At 35.0% G+C, this 17,149-nt stretch overlaps 1 protein-coding gene across 5 annotated transcripts in view; it reads right to left on the bottom strand.

The window, feature by feature from the left end:
- LOC132177513 (DEAD/DEAH box RNA helicase family protein) overlaps positions 1-17,149 on the bottom strand; it is a 61,863-nt gene that overhangs the window by 12,538 nt on the left and 32,176 nt on the right. For all 5 annotated transcript variants that reach the window (XM_059589871.2, XM_059589868.2, XM_059589870.2 and 2 more), the window contains 8 exons: positions 12,624-12,787; positions 11,434-11,515; positions 8,347-8,436; positions 8,012-8,245; positions 7,414-7,485; positions 7,072-7,224; positions 6,837-6,980; positions 1,675-1,884 (listed from right to left, as the gene is read on the bottom strand). In XM_059589871.2, coding sequence (XP_059445854.2) covers positions 1,675-1,884; positions 6,837-6,980; positions 7,072-7,224; positions 7,414-7,485; positions 8,012-8,245; positions 8,347-8,436; positions 11,434-11,515; positions 12,624-12,787 — 1,149 coding nt within the window. The remainder of the gene's footprint in view (positions 1-1,674; positions 1,885-6,836; positions 6,981-7,071; positions 7,225-7,413; positions 7,486-8,011; positions 8,246-8,346; positions 8,437-11,433; positions 11,516-12,623; positions 12,788-17,149) is intronic.

Here is a 17,149-nt window from a genome sequence, read left to right as displayed (position 1 = left end):
TAAAATATGCCAAAAAAAAAAAATAAAAAAAAAAATAAAGAAAAATAAAGAACATAAATTTTGGGTGGTTCGGCCTTAAAGGCCTACGTCCTCCACTGGAAAGAACCCGATAGGACTACATCTTTATTGAATGATTTGATTATACAATTGTGTTGCATGATCTATTTATTATAGGAAAAATGTGGTAGGTCAAGTAGGCTAGAAAAGGCAACAAACAACTATGGTAAGACCTATAATGAAAATATATCATGACCAATACGAAAAATGTTTTTTAATATTCTAACAATTCTTAGTTCAAGAAAACATCATAAATACCCAATATCCCTTATAAATGACTCTAGAAAGAAAGAACAAAAAAAAAAAAAAAAAAAACCAAGGCATCTCCAACACTGCAATATCTCCATCATCCTGGCTTTGCAAACTCTGGAGACTGTAAAAGAGCTATGCTCTATAGGTCTCTCATTCTTAACAGCATGAAGCATACGAGCATAGAGCACAAGCTGCTGGGAAAATAACACAAACCCATCAAAAATCAAACAAATAAAACAAACCCATATCCTAAACCCTCTATTGTGAACAACACGATTGTTCAATAGGGGTGGTCGGTTTTTTATTTTTTATTTTTTATTTTTTTAATTATTAATTTTTAGATTTTTAGTCTTTTAATTTTTTTTTTTTTTTAATTTTTTAGAATTTATAAGGGTTTTTTTTTTTCTTTTTTTTTCTTTTAAATTTTTATCTTTATGTTGACCTTGGGGGGACATTAGCAACTTCTTGGCAGTTTAGGGGAAACATTGTCCCAATTAAAAGTTTGGGGGAGCATTGTCAATTGGGTGGTACTTTGAGGAGATATGTCGTCCTTTTCCAATTAAGGCCATTTTTTTTTTGGGTCCTTTTTTCTATTCTCTATTCTTAAGACAAATACATTAACAAACTTAAAACGCACCTCAAAACACGAAATACTTATTTGTCTTCTTCTCTTGTTGTAGGAATAATTTTACAAAACAAGTGCCTAACTAACTTTGCGGAGGTAAGAACTAACATACTATTTAAAAAAGTAAAAAATAAAAAATAAAGAAAAAAATTAGGGTGGCCACCCTAAGTGGAGGGGCGCCTGCACGGCCACCCATGTGCTTGTCAGGTTGGCCATGAGACTACCCCTGTGCTTCTTCGCGGACACCCCTACCTTTTTTTCTCTTTTTAACTTTTTAATGTTTTAGATTTTTTTTACAAGTAGGCTTTACATTTGTCTGGGTTTTTCAAAATAAGCACGGGTACCTTATAGAAACATTTTCTCAAATGTAGACTACACCAAAAAACACTTCTCAAAGAATAGTTTTCACCTTTTATGTCACATCAAAACACTTTTTCAAACAAAAAAACCCTCCAAAACACATTAACAAACATGCTAAATGCTCCACCTAAGTTCTCAAAAAAATCCTATTTATGACACAATGACCAAGCGCATTTTGATATAATCAAAAGCTATACAGCCTAGTCCAGAAAATACATTTCACAACATAAAATTAAAATTAAAAATTAAAGATAAACATTAAAGAGAAAAAAACAAAATTGAACATCATGCTGACAGATTGTTCAAATTACACATTAACTAATTTAAGAACTGCATTTCAACAAGACATGGGATCATGGAAAAGAAAACCGTTTACGTACTTGTGTAAGGGACATATCCCCATATAAAGCCAGAGCAAGCGTTCTTGGAATAGGAGTGGCTGACATGGCAAGAACATGAGGTGCCATATGCACATCACCTTTTGAGGACCCATCCATACCCGCTTCCATTCTTGAACCCATATGCACATCACCTTTTGAGGACCCATCCATACCCGCTTCCATTCTTGAACCTAAAGAGGTATAATATAACTGCAGGGAGTAGCTTTCTTAATCACCTCAACTTAGACATGAATAGAACAGAGAGAAGCCATAAGTTTCTATGACTACAGTATCAATGCCAGGACAAAAAAAAAATTATTGAAGTAAAAATGCAGATTAAAACTGCAAGAAACACCTTAAGCATGCATTAGAAATTGTTGATGAGGCAAAATGTCAATAAAAGCGTAGCCAACCTAGATTCTATGGAGAAAAAAAAAAAAGAAAAAAGGGGGAAGCTTTTTCTACGGTTTCAAAAATCATCTGACAGATGTCTTATTGATTGAAATCTTGGCGAGGTTTCTATCAACAATGTTTTTCTTATAAGCAAATACAACGGACAGTCCATGTGGACACATGAACCCAAGCTCTACCCCTTATTATTCATAGGGGAAGGAGATGCCATTTGGTCCAAAGACTATATAAGTTTCTATGAACAAAAAGACAAATGCTTATAGAAACATCAAGTTTTAGATGAAAATAATATCAATAAGAAAAAAAAGAACTATTTCTAAGATTTTCTTTCACTTTTTTTTTTTCTCCTGGATGATCTAAGAACTTTCAATCAATGCAAATAACAAGTAGATTGGGCACACAAGCAGCTCAAGCTGGGGAAAGAGAGAGAGAGAGAGAGAGAAAAGAACACACACACCCCCCCAGAAAATATAAATAAATAAATAAATACAAGTGGCTATAACTGATGACTGATCACATAATAGATTCAACTCCCTCCAAAGAGTTATATGCCCCTCACCTTTCCTCTCCTGCTATAAACCCCTACCCTTCACAAATTTATCAGACCCAGTTCTGAAGGCCATCCAAAAAGACTGGCCCTAGGGCCAGCCTGAACATCTACTGGCCACCACTCCTTATCACCCATCAAAGTCTGTTCTCTACCATAATCAACTATTCCATTGTTTTCTTTCACCAAGTGCTTTTTTGGTACAACAACTTCAACTATAGGTTAGTTCTTATCTAGAAGCAGAGTAGTTCAATGCATGTGCTCTTTCGTGAATAAAACAACCAATTATTATTGAAAAGGTGATCCCCAGCCTTTCCAGCCACTATTAGGAGGAATGTAACCATTTCCTTACATGTCCTTGTTGATGAATTTCCTCTAAAAAATTCATGCCCCAACTGAAATTTACGAATGTTCAACTGAACTCTTTTGAGAAAGTGGTTATGGCGCTATGTTTATGAGAGAGAGACTTTGTAGAGACTAAAAGTGGATTTTAAATATAGCAGTTCATGTGGTAGGTGGTGATTTAACGTTGGTTTTACCCTAAATATTTTGGCATGATGTTTGCATTGAAGATATGCAGCTGTTATGATTTTAGTTTATTTCTAGATTTCATTCCCTTTGCATTTGCAATTTCCATAATAGTGTGTGTTGCTTCTCTACAAAAACAAGCCTAGATGTATCATTGGATAATTGAGTAATAATAAGAATTCTTCCTTCTTATAATTCATCTTGGTATCAGAACGATCTATTCCTCTTTTTTTGTTTTTCCATTTTTTGGTTTCGTGGATTATCGACTACAAAAAAATTTCCGATGCCCTGCTTAGGGCTGTAAATGAAAATGTCCGTTCAACAAACCGCACCATACTTACTTGCATAAATTCTATTCGAATTCGGTTCATTTAATAAACGAACCAATCGTGAATACAAAATTACGCTCGATTATTAAACAAGCTATACTCACATAAGCTCGGCTCAACTCATATAAGCTCATACAAACTTGTATAACTTCATTTTTATTATTTTTTATAGTATTGTTTTTATTTTGTAAAAATAAGAATTCTCTCTTCCAAATATAATAGATATAACTGGAATTATTGTTATTGTGAGTCTTGATATAGATATGTGTGTTTGTGTGTATGTATAAATATATGTGTGGGTGCGCGCATAATGAATTCATATGCATAATATAAGACATACATATAAACTCGAGATTGGATTATTTAAGATTCAAGATAATTTATTTAATTAACTCTAATGATAAAATTTTAACAAGAATTAATTCAATAATTCAGTATAGATTTATGAAAAAATAAACAATCATGAGATTTACTTTATATAATGAATGAATAAGTTAATTGAACGGCTCGTGAACAAGCTTGAGTTCACTCGAAAAATAAATTAACCAAGCTTGAACCAATTATCTAGCTTAGTGATAAGTTCGAGTTCGACTCACGTTCGAAATAAAATTAAATGAACAAAACTTGAACATTCAATACTCGGGTCGATTACAACACTAGCCTTGGTGTCCAATTGCTACCATCAAGACCCATGGTTGAAACCCTTCAGATTTGAAGTCGTATTTCCGCCTTGTTCCAACCACCTAGGTCACCGGCATCACTGTGAGGATCAACTATCATCGTTCCCAATCAATATGGGTGGACAAGAATCGATTGTATGAGGGAGAAGACTCAGAGATGATCTCTGAGGTGTTTTCTAGCAAAATCGCGGTGTCCCGATGTGGCGGTGAAGTTTTCTGATAGCCCTGGGTGTTAGCAGTGGAGGAGAGACTGAAGGACATGTTGTTCAAACAGCGAGTCATTTAGCTTTGAACAAAATGACACGCCATATAGGTAGTTTAGCCAGAGTCAATTTTTTTTTTTTATTAGTAATGAAACAGTCTCATAAAAACCGTAAGGCGCCCCTAAATATATTGGGAGTATACAAAATGAGCCACCTAACTAGTAAGGGAAAAACGAACAAAGAAATCACTAAAACTAATCGATAGAGGAAACACATAAGCGCCTTCCATAAATACAAAGTTTCATAGAACAAAGATAAAATTTCTCCCAACGTCCTCTCTCTGTATTCAAAGCACTTATCATTCCTTTCCTTCCAAACACACCAGAAGAGGCATATGAGCACCATCTTTCACACCTGCAGCACTCTTAAGCCACCAACAATTAAGCAGATCAACAACACTTTTAGGCATAACCCAGGACAACCAAAAACGACTAAAAAGGTATTCCAAATGGCAGAAACCACATCACAATGGAGAAGAAGGTGATTCACCGACTCCCCATTCATCTTGCACATGCAACATCTATTCATCAAGATGACGTGCCACCTCCTGAGATTATCCAAGGTGAGGATTTTTCCTAGAACCGCCGACCATACAAAAACAGCCACCCTCAAAGGAGTCTGTGTCTGTAAACACTCTTCCAAGGGACGCGGCTCCCTATAGGAGAAGCGAGCAAAAGTAGGATTTGGTTTTGAACAAACCTTTCTTGGAAGAAGCCCACGCAGCTGATCTTCACTTACTCTTCTCACTCTAACTGAATGCAACACCTGGTAAAAAGAAGCAAAGACATCTACCTCTCAATCCTACGCTGCTCTAGCAAAGCTCACATTCCATTGGTAGAAACCGCCTAGGAGCTCCAAATTCGCCACTATAGAGGCGTCCTTGGCGCAAGCGAGACCAAATAAAAATGGGAAAGCTACCTTAAGAGCCACTTTCCCACACCACTAGTCATGCCAAAAGCTTATTTTGGTGCCATCTCCCACCTAACGAACAGGTCATTTAGAGCAACTCTAAAAGTATAAAAAGAATTAATAAAAAAAAAAAAAAGAAAGAAAAACATAATGTTGTTGTACCTTTGTTTTCTTGATGGTTAAGTTCTAGTGTTTCATTTTTATTTTTTTAGCCCCAAGTGTTGTGTATTGGAGCTATTTGGTTGGATGTCTGAACTCACAATGTTAGAAACGAGTCGGGCCTCAAAAACTCACAAAACGAGGATAGAGAGCCAGGTGACCTCCTATAGACAAGGATGTTTGAAGTCAAATTGTTCTATAATGCCTTACTCCCACATTATAGCACTCCCTTCCCTTTGAGTATTTGGCGGAATAAGGCATCTTTGAGAGTGGCTTTCTTTGCTTAGTCGGCCGCCTAAAGGAAGTTCCTCACTATGACTAATTTAAGGAAGCAAAATATCATAGTGATAGATTGGTGTTGCATGTATAAGAAGAATGGAAAAACTGTTGATCACCTCTTGCTCCATTGCAAAATAGCGAGTGCCTTAAAAACTCTATTTTCGCTCCTTTTGGGATATAGTGGGTCATGCCTCAACGAGTGGTGGATCTCTTGGCTTGTTGAAAGAGGACAGTATGGTAAATAGCATAGTATAGCAGTGTTGAAGATTATTATGTCTTGCTTAATGTGGTGAATTTGGAGAAAACAATATCGGAGTTCTGAAGATTGTGAGAGAATGGTGGTGGAATTAAAGACCTTGTTCTTCAAAACCTTTTACCATTGGACAACTAGCTATAATTGTTTTCCTATTACCAATGCTCCTAATTTCCTTGACCTTCTATATTTTTCTTCATTGATGTATCTCATATATACTTCAAATGTACTTGTGTTGCGCCTATTTGCATTCTAACAAAATTCGTTTACTTATCAAAACTAAAAATAAAATTATAGCCCCCACCACCAAGCAAAAATTTGAATCAGCGGGTAGAATGACAAAAAGCATGAAAGCAACAACAACAAAAATTGCTATTGCAATGTGCTCCTTCAGGCAAAAGATTCAGAAGACAGAGTAATCTCCTTTCAAATTTTGAGAAACTACAGACATAAATAAAAACTACAAATTTATGCTACTTATGCACTTTTAAAAATGAAATCCAGAGCAGCAGTAGTATGGCTGAGATATTAATCACTCTTGCATAAGGATAGACTTTAAAAAGCAAAGAAAAGATGCACTTTTATCAGTTGGAGACATCCAGAATTTTAGTAGCATGGCAAAGACTAATGTCACTTTGCATAATGATAGGTTAAGCATGGAGTACTATCCCCACAATCAGACAATGGATTAAAATCAAAATATTTGGAACTGCCCAATGTTCTGGCAAATGTGAAACCACACCTTATATATAATTCAGTGCTTTCCAGAAAAGATGTAATAATAATTCAATGGAAGTAAACCACCTTACTGTTAAACCTTCCTCTTTGGATCACACCAAAGCGATGTTGCTCGTCCACCACTGCGATACGTAAAGCAGAGAACTCCACATTTTCAGCTATTAGACTGTGGGTCCCAATGACCAATGAGATATTTCCAGTTTGGAGACCCTGCCAACCCCCAGTCTCAGTAATGGGAATCTCAAAAAGACAAAAATAAAATAAAATAAAAAATGCAAAACAAGTAGAAGATAACGCATGCCTCACGAATGATCCGTGATTGTTTTGTTGGGGTAGAGCCAGTGAGTAAAGCAACTGAAGGTTTCTGTTCAACCTCTTCCATATTCTCTAGCAAATTAAGCAAGTGGTGATAATGCTGGATAGCAAGCAACTCAGTTGGAACCATGAAAGCTGCCTACATGTAAACAAAGTATTTGCAATGATAGTTATGTATCACAAATTATATCTATTAATTGACTAGGATTCCAAGTCAATTAAGAAACAACAAATTAAATCCACAAAAACTAAATAGTATGACGAATGCATACTGTCATAAGTACTTAAAAAAAATTAATGAAAAAATAAAATCTTTACAGTGACTAACCTGATATCCAGAGCCAAGAACCTCCATACATGCCAAGAAAGCCACCACAGTTTTCCCACATCCAACATCACCCTGAAAAGAAGTCTCAAAACATATTATCAGATAAAAAGCCTATTCATTGTTTTATGCACTCAGTTATGTGCCACACCCTTCACCAAAAAATCTATCTCTGTTAATAGGGAACCAGAGGAGAGAGAATTTGTTCTAGTAAAAAGGCAGTAAGATGCATACCTAGCTCAAAAGTTTACAGGGCTACTAGAAAAGCAGGTGAATGAAGAAAGGAAACACCAATAACTAGACAGGCTACCATCCTAGTCAATAAAATGTGCTGGTAAGTTGGGCATGTATGATATATCTATGTAGGCACTGGTTTGAGGGGATGAAACAACTAGGGAAAATTACTAGATGGATGAACATAATCCATATCAAGATAATGAAGAGGGAAGCAGAGGATTTCATGCATAACTAGATGTCATTGGAGTTAGATTGCTTGTAACATATATCAATACATGCCCACCATGTCACGATTGATATTGAGTTGGTGGCATCTATAGGGTTAAAAAATGAAGAGCAGCAATATTAATACAAAATGAAAAACCTGCAACAGCCGGTTCATAGGGATTGGCCGCTTTAGATCCCAAATAATTTCTGAAACAGCGCTTAGCTGACTAGAAGTAAGGGAATACGGAAGAGCCTTCAAAAACTTCTTGGTGAGACTGGACCATTCTTCCATAAAAATAGCGTTTAATTCAGGTTTTCTATATCTGTCGAGCAACCCATCTTTCTCTATTTTTGTACCAAGACCTTCAAGCATTTGGTACAAGCGTCCCACCTGAAAGAGAACAACAATTTGATTAGTTTGAGTCTATAAATGACCAGAGCATAACAGCAAAGCATAAACTCTACCAGTGCTATATTAGCAATCAAGCTCACCTGCAGGTAAAAGAACTCATCAAATATAAGCCTTTTGCGTGCCAAATCAGCCTCATCTATATTCTTCGGCCTGTGAATCCCAATATATGCCTACATTGTTGGAAAAACAATAATATTCATCTCTCCGCTGAAAATAAGCACACTGATAACAAAGTCAACACCAACACATCACATATATCCCTATCGCATTGTTTTAAAACTAGTAATCTATGACCAATCAAAAAGTGATTCAGAAATAGAAACTGGGTCAGCACTTGAACAGTTCAAAGAAATTTAAAGCACAAATTGAATACAAGTTCCACATAAGAGCAATTAAATATTGATACATTATATCAAGTGCTCATAATTTACAATCCCTAGGCTCCAATATGATTATTTGTGAGAAACCTCGACCTGATATTTGAATAATGGAATGAAATTTAAAGAAAATGTGCACGTCTTACTTAGAAGCATGTAAATATTGATATAGTTATATGCATTGCTCTAACCCTTATGGTTCAATAGGAATATTTATGACAAAACCCAACCTGATATGTCTTTTTCTAGTTGAGGTCGATAGGGAAGAAATGGCAACATTTCTGAGAATGGATTGGAGTAGTTTTCCCATAGATGGAAAATTTTACCACAAGATTTTATGAATTTGCCAATTCTTCCTCAGCATTCAAGGTGTGTGGTAGGAGTATGGCTCTTTTTTGGTTGGGTATCTGGTGCCCAATATCCACTGAAAATTCCTTTCCCAGATTTTTTTTTTTTTTTTCCCTGTATCCATGAATAAAGAAGAAGCAGTAGCTGAATGTATGGGGTGAACAGGAAGGAATTCTTGGAATTTTGAGATTTGTTTCCTCAGTACAGGATTGGGAGGTCGATTCTCTTGATTCGCTTCTACAAATTCTTTATGCAATACAGGAGAATGGCATACAGGAATACCATGCGGTGGAAGTTGAATAGGAAGTAGTTGATCAGAACAATTCGATGCTGTTAATAGTTTTGTAATAAGAAGATTAGAGGGAGAAGAGGAGGCTGCTATATTATTCAGCTTCTTCTTAACCTAATACAAATATCCTAATATATAGGATTACAGAAATATCATAATGACCAAACTACCATCAAACCCTAATGATTTACTAACCCTAATAACTCTTCTAACACTCCCCCTCAAGCTGGATCGTATAAATTAAATCCAGCTTGGAATAAACAAGCAAATGAATAACACATATAAAAACATACTCTAACACTCCCCCTCAAGCTGGAACAACTTGGAGCACACTATACAAAGACTTATAAAAATAACAAGAAAAGTTGCTAAAAACTTCAACGCCGGTCAAAAACTCGTCGGAAACTGCAACAGGCAATCGGATCTCGCCGAAAAACACCAAGGCCGATAGGATCTCGCCGGAAAACAACAAGGACCGGTCAGAACCCATCGCAAAACACCAAGGCTAGTCGGATCCCACCGCAAAACACCAAGGCTAGTCGGATCTCACCGCAAAACACCAAGGCTGGTAGAATCTCGCTAGACAACAACAATCGGTCTGAAACCACTGCAAAACACCAAGGCCGGTCAAATCTCGACAACTAACAACGGTCACATTTCACGTGATCAACCAACGAGTCTCGCCAGAACTAGCAGGATACACGCAGAACACGCCAAAAACACCAAAACCAAGTCGAAATACTACTGAAAAATCAAACAAGAGCCTTCACCAGAACTTCGCCCAAGACAGAACACGCCGGCGACTCCAAACACACCAGCCACATAATCAATCGACGACCACAGAGCAACTTTTCAACAACATAGACCACGCCGACACTAACAAAATATATATTTTTTTTTTCAAATGGCCACTGCAACATGCCGGCGTCCTTACACCAACCACCACAGACGGCACCAAACATCACAGAAAATTAGAAAACTAGTAGGAAACACCACAAAAACCATCGGGAAAGCACACGGCAAACTTTTTTTTTTTTTTTTTTACCTCAACCACTGACAACATCTTTCAAAGCACTGCCCGTGTGGGCTCTAAGCCCACATGGGTGGTGCTGCCACCAAAAGAACACTCACCAAAACAAAACAAAAACAGCGAAGAACTAAGTCTACAAACAAAGGAACCATGATTTAAATCCTAAGATTCTAATACCATATTAATAGTGTTGATGCAAGAAGTTTAGAGGGAGAAAAGGAGGCTAATTGTATTATCCAGCTTGTTCTTAACCTAATACAAATATCCTAATATATAGGAGTAGGGAAATATCATAATGACCAAACTACCCTCAAACCCTAATGACTTACTAACCCTAATAACTCTTCTAACAGATGCTACACAGGATATAGTGTGAAACATTGAAAACTCACATGGTGTCAATAGAATTGCATCACATAGGGGGTAAAGATGTGTAATCATTCTTGGAGAAGAAATACTTAAAAAGATGATTTCCAACAAGATTAAATTATGTTTTGCCAACAACTTAGGGCATGTTTGGGTGTGCGTTTGAGAGGCCTAAAAGTGTGTTTAACACTCAAAAAAATCCGTTTGAACAAAAAAGTACACTTGTAAGGGTCCAAAAAGCCTAAAAATTGTCAAAACACACTTTTGGCAAAAGCTTAAAAATGAAACTTTTGCCAAAAAGCACTTTTTAACTTAAAAGCTCAATTTCTCAAACACAATCCCAAGCATGCTCTTATTGTGTTAATCTCATAATTGAAAGTAGAGGCAACAAATAGATACTTTCAATTATGTGTAATCCAACAAGTGAATGATCACTACGTTACTTATGAATTAAATGATTAAACTCATCAATTCTTATCAATTAAAGCTTTTGAGATAAGTAGTAATTTAACATAATATCAAAGTTAGAGATCTTGAGTTCGAACCTTGACTCCAATTCACCCCCCCCCCCCCCAATTTAATAAAAATATTCAATGTGTTGGATCTCACCTATTAAAAATTTAAGTCCACACGTTAAGTGTTGATTAAATAATTAAATTTATTTCTGCTTATCAGCTTAAACTTTTAAGATAAGTTGTGATTTAATATGAATAAATAAGTATGCATCGATGAAACAATTAGAAGTAAAGACACTTACATCATGAAGACTTAACAGTCCGAAGTCCTGAGTCACATCTTTTGGTATAGGATCAATATTAACAGGCAAGGCTTGTAAGACTCTGAAAAAAATCAAAATAATTATTTTATATATTGGTGGAAAGGCATACTTACAAACAGAAAGCCAACCAATTCTATACTTTAAGAAAACAATAGAAAAACAATTAAAAAAAATTAGCTCCCATTGAATTAACAAGGAATACCGTTACAGCTAAATAACTAAAGTGAGGTCAAGCATCCAATTAGACCTACCAAGAGTTTTTGGTTATATGAAAATATTGCATCACCAAATTGGGATCTCCAAACAATACTAATATAAAAAGGATCAGCTATCCAATAAGATTACATTCCATGTCATGGAGAAAATGTCAAATGCACACATATATATAAAATAAATAATAATAAATAAAAAAACATCTTTAGTAGGAAAAGACCTAGACATCTAACGAACAACTGAAGTCAACTTGAACTTTGTATATCATTTGATTACACTCGGTTAAATTACACCTCGAAGGAGGTTACTGCCTCTTCAAATACCTCGAAAGGTTCCTCATATTTACCTAAAATTTCCAAGGTTTCACTTTCAAGAGAACCCTTTTTTTTTTAAGTAAATAATCATGAAATCGTTCCCCTAGGCTTGAGAGAAACTTCTTCCTAACATTCTGAAAGAAGCAACCTTTCATTGAAGTCTAAAAGACAGCAAATTCCCATCACCATCCTAACATTTAGAATAAGATGAAAACCATTACACTAAAAAAATTTGCTTCAAAAAACTAAGTTATCCAATATAAGACTGTCTAATCAAAACACATAACGGCAAAAGTAATTACTATTTCATTAACACAGCAAACAAAACAGCCACTTTTCAATGCAGAAACAGAACTCTTCAAACTAAGATAGCTTCACACAGGTATTTATAAAAGAGTGGAAATAACAAGAAAAGGAAAGTTCAAAGAATTTTGCATCATAAGCAACTAACCCCAATAAGAAAAGAAAGGATAAAGCATAATGAGCAAGAAGGTAAGAGACCCTAAAGTACTAGTTTCATTATTTTCATAGCCAAGTAGCATATATCTGAAAAAGGGAGAAAATTAGATACCAAAGTAGTAGACCCTGCCAAAGGGTCAGGTTGTGATACATTAGAACCATAATAAGGTAGGAGGTACCAACCTTGCAATTATGTCTCTAAGAAAGTTTGGATTTAAGCCTCCTTTTGAAGGGTATATGGGATACGGCCTCTCTTTCGCATGAAAGGATGAATCCTTTTGATCTTCGAGCGCATCAATATTGTACTCTCTCATTTCAAAGTGATCCTTAGTACGCATAGTCCTCACCTATATTAAAAGGCAACATTTAAGTACAAGTCTTTCTTTCTTTTTTTCCTTCCTTTTTTTTTTTTTTTTTTTTTTGGTGTGTGCATGCGCATTACAAGTCTTAAATATACTGAAAAAAAACAAGGACAAAATACTCAATAGATTAAATAGCATCTAATAACAGAGATCGTAAGTAAAAAATTGGTTTAATTTCATCAAGAGAAAGTCCAACCCCTTCAGCAATTATTTGTCCCAGTACAACCAATTCATACAATTGCATATACACAAACTACAAGTAGAGAAAATCATAATGGTGCTACAAATGTAATATTATACCCAGAGGGAAACTTTTTAACTAGTTGTATGTATCTTGGAAGTGGTTTAAATTCAAGAATACCTCACCATTGCCCACATCCAAAAAAATTATAATGCAATCAGCAACTGCAGCAGTGTGCTGGCTGATGCTCATTCAGTTCTTCTATTTATAATCCAGAAACCACATCCTACACTAAAAGAACAAGTGACAACTTCACAGGTAAAATGTTCTTCCCAACTAGAGTTGGAACTCATGCGTGTTTTCGCTGTCTTCGTCCCTAGGACAGGCATTGACTCTCATAATCGATGCGTGTAAAAGGAAGATAAAATTTGTATCTCACCCAGAATTTGTAGTACATTATGGTATCATTTCAAAAGCCCAGGAAAGGAATAATACAAAGGTTAATAATAAAGCAATATTTATATTCACAAATTGGTAGGACCCACTTATGCTCAGGATTGATGGGCCATATATAAGGTAGACTTCGTGCCTTTTAGAGGTGCAGTATTCTATTCTAACAAAACTTTCTGTTTGACAAAAATGCTAACAAAACTTTCGTAAGGTGGCACTTAAACAAAATTCCTAAGGTGGCACTCAAACAATCAATAGATTTCCCTTCTATTTTACATAGAGCATTTAATTATGATACCTACACTTGGCTCAGGTGGCAACATGTTGTCATGGGGTAATGCTTTTTTATTTGCAAAACGTCTTTCAGGGCCAAATTTCTTCTAAGACTAATGTTATTCTTCACACACATTTATTACACTTATTTCACACCGTCTAACGTGGTATATTTTAAGTGGCTTCCCGTGTCAGTTACTTAAAAATAAATAAATTAAAAAAAAAAAAAAAACGGTCACTTAAAACACGTTACGTTAGCCGGTATGAAATGGGTGTAATAAATGGATGTGAAAAGTAGTATTAATCTTCTTCCAATGCCACCTTGATGCTACCAAAATAATCAAGAATGAAAAACTTATAATTTAAGAAACCACTTTCCGGAATTCCGAGAAACTGTCTACACCATAACCATTAAATCACCACTTTTCCCATAAAAGCGTAAGCTAATAGGAGGAGGTAAATTTAAGGGAAAAATACACTTTACCCCCCCTGAACTATCCACTCATTTGCACTTTTAGCCCCAATGTTTAAAAACTGCCACTTTACCTCCCCCAAAGTATTTGACATTGACACTTGACCCCCATGAAGTACACTTTACCCCCTTGAAGTATTTTCAGTTGACACTTTACTTCAGGGAGTAAAGTATATTTCATGGGAGTCAAATGTTAATGTCAGATACTTTGAGGGGTAAAGTGTCACTTTTTAAACAATGGGATTAAAAGTGCAAATGGGTGGATGGTTCAGGTGGGTAAAGTGTATTTTCTCCTAAATTTAATCACTTAATCATTACTTTAACACTCCCCCTTACGTATGGGATCAAACTCTCTTTTAATAGGTGGGACCCAATATATTGAATATTTAATTTAAATGGGGGATGATTGATAGAGTCAAGGTTCGATCCCATGATCTTTGGCTCTGATACCATGTTAAATCACCACTTTTCCCAAAATTTTAAGCTAATAGGAAGAGGTAAATTTAATTACTTAATCATTACTTTAACAACAACATCATTCCTGGTTTTTCATTGGACCTTCTTAACCCATTCTATTTGAACATATGAGGTAAGTATGCATCAATCCCACTTCATGAAGAATTCATGCTCTTGTTTGAAATGTCAAAAATTGTAACGCCCAAGAAATCTTATCCCTTAGAATAATTGATAAACATCATTAAAATGATCAAAATAAACTATCATCAAGTTTTTATACGTGTCTTAGACATGTCATAAAAGTTATGAATCATTCGGATTACGTTTTGGGGTCGGTTAAAGAGCATAGTGACATTTCAACTTGAAACTTCGAACATATGAAAACATGGTCAATATGATTATATTAAACTGAGCCTTGTTATTTTATATAAGAATATGATTATACTTTCGATATTTTGACCATGTGTTATGAAAAGATGATGTTAATAAAAAAAAGTTAAGACTTAATAAGGAAACCCTAGTTACGGGGGTCAATAACCGTAATTCCTAGGTTACAGAAGAAAATAAATGTAAGGCCTGCAATTATGAGGGCAAAGAACCATAGTGCCTATAGTTACGAGGGCAAATAACCGTAATACATGTAGTTACGTGGGTAAATAACCATAATACCTGTGGTTACAAGAGTAAATAACTATAATTCCTACAATACATAGGAAAATAACTGTAAATCCTTAGTTACGGAGGGGTCTTATCCATAATTCCTAATTACAGAGGAAAATAACTACAAGCAAAGAACGACAAGAGAAAGCAGATTTAATGTATTGCATGTGAATAAGATAATTGTTTTATTGCTTTCTTGCTTTAGATGTATAAAGTATGTATATGTTTCGTGATTATGGATCGTGAAATGTGTCTGTGTGTGTGTGTGGTAGTTGAGTTATATGACATATATAACAAGCCAAAGAAAATATAAAAGGATTTTGTATACTCATAAACTTATCTTCAATGATTATTTTATCAGCAATGATTTCAATAATAAATTCTCTTTTTTTAAGAAAACCTAATATAGTTATTATAATCGCATGTTAGAGATATTTTCTAAAAGGAGGCTCTTATTATAAAGGTCAATTTCTATTATACTTATTGGGACTATGTATTCATTTATTCGCCAATGTACTACAATTACATAATGGATAATACTAGACATACCAACACTTTTTCCCAAATTCTTTTTCCCAAATGATCTGGTCCATTCGATAAATAAATAGATTTATATATATATATATATTTTTTTTTTTTTCTTAAATGAATGTAGGGTCTAGATCATTTGGGAAAGGAAATTTGGGAAAAAGTGTTGGGATGCCTAACAGCCCTCTTACATAATTGATGTTGCAAAGAAAGGAACTGAGGATGAGGACCCTTATGCACAACTAGGGTTTTGCGTCTAAGACTGTCTATAGTCTTAATTTTGTTTTAGCCTATCTTATATTAGTCTAACTTTGTTTCTATTCTAATGTGTCGAATGTGGTACCTTTTGGATGTTAGTGTGTATTTAAAGTTGTAACCTAAAAATATTAATATTTATTATGTGATAGTATTGTCATGAAAAAAAGAAAAATTATTCTAATGCGTGTTATAAAAGCACTACCAACAGATACCCTATAGCCCATTCTCTTCCCTATATATAGGAAAATTTTCAAAAAAAAAAAAAAAAAACCACCTACATCAATATCCCTATATTTTTCCTAAACAGTTGAGTAGCACTTTAGCTACCCAATGCCTTATTATAATCATTAAAAAAAATATTCTCTCTCCTATCACATCTTTTCAACTCAACCCCAGGATATTCTTTCTTCTTCGTTCAAGCATTTTCCCCTAGTTTCCTTATAAAGCTCTCTCTCTCTGACCTCAAGCCTTCCTTTTCTTTTTACATCTTTGTACATTCCTCTTTTTACATCTTTGTATAATCCTCTGCCATTTGTCATGAGCACTTCTAAATCAAAACTCCAAGATCTTGATTGCTCATAACAAAGCTCTTGGATAGGGGATGTACGGATAAGAAAAAAGAAAAAATCCCCATCCTTGTTGGAATCAATTCCGGAAAATCAATATACTAACTCTTATGTTCTTATTGGTAAGATTTTTGCTCTCAATCTTGCAGGAAGATTACACAGAGGATAGAAAGGGCGACACAGAATGAGAGAGTGAGATACAGTGAAAGGAAAAAGAAAATTAAAAAAATAAAGAAAAAGTAAAATATATATATATAGGGAAAAATTAAGGGAAGCTGTTGTGGAGTCTATTTGTATAGGGAAGAAAAAAGTAGTTTTGTTCCCTAAATCTAGAAAAATTGATTGGATGTCTGTTGCTAGTGCTCTAAGATGTAGTATGGTCACGTGTAACATCCAGATATTTTCCACCTGCAACCTTGTTCTAAAGGGCGGGGCATTACAAAAATTTCCAGTCACCTTATAAGAATCAAGTCAACATTTATCCATGTTCTTTCTTCAATCTT

The sequence above is a fragment of the Corylus avellana genome, chromosome 4 (genome assembly GCF_965113065.1).
Source record: "Corylus avellana chromosome 4, dhCorAvel1.hap1.2, whole genome shotgun sequence".
In the NCBI taxonomy this organism is placed as follows: Eukaryota; Viridiplantae; Streptophyta; class Magnoliopsida; order Fagales; family Betulaceae; genus Corylus; species Corylus avellana.
Note: the sequence above shows the minus strand (reverse complement) of the source record. Positions and strands in the feature narration are given on the sequence as shown.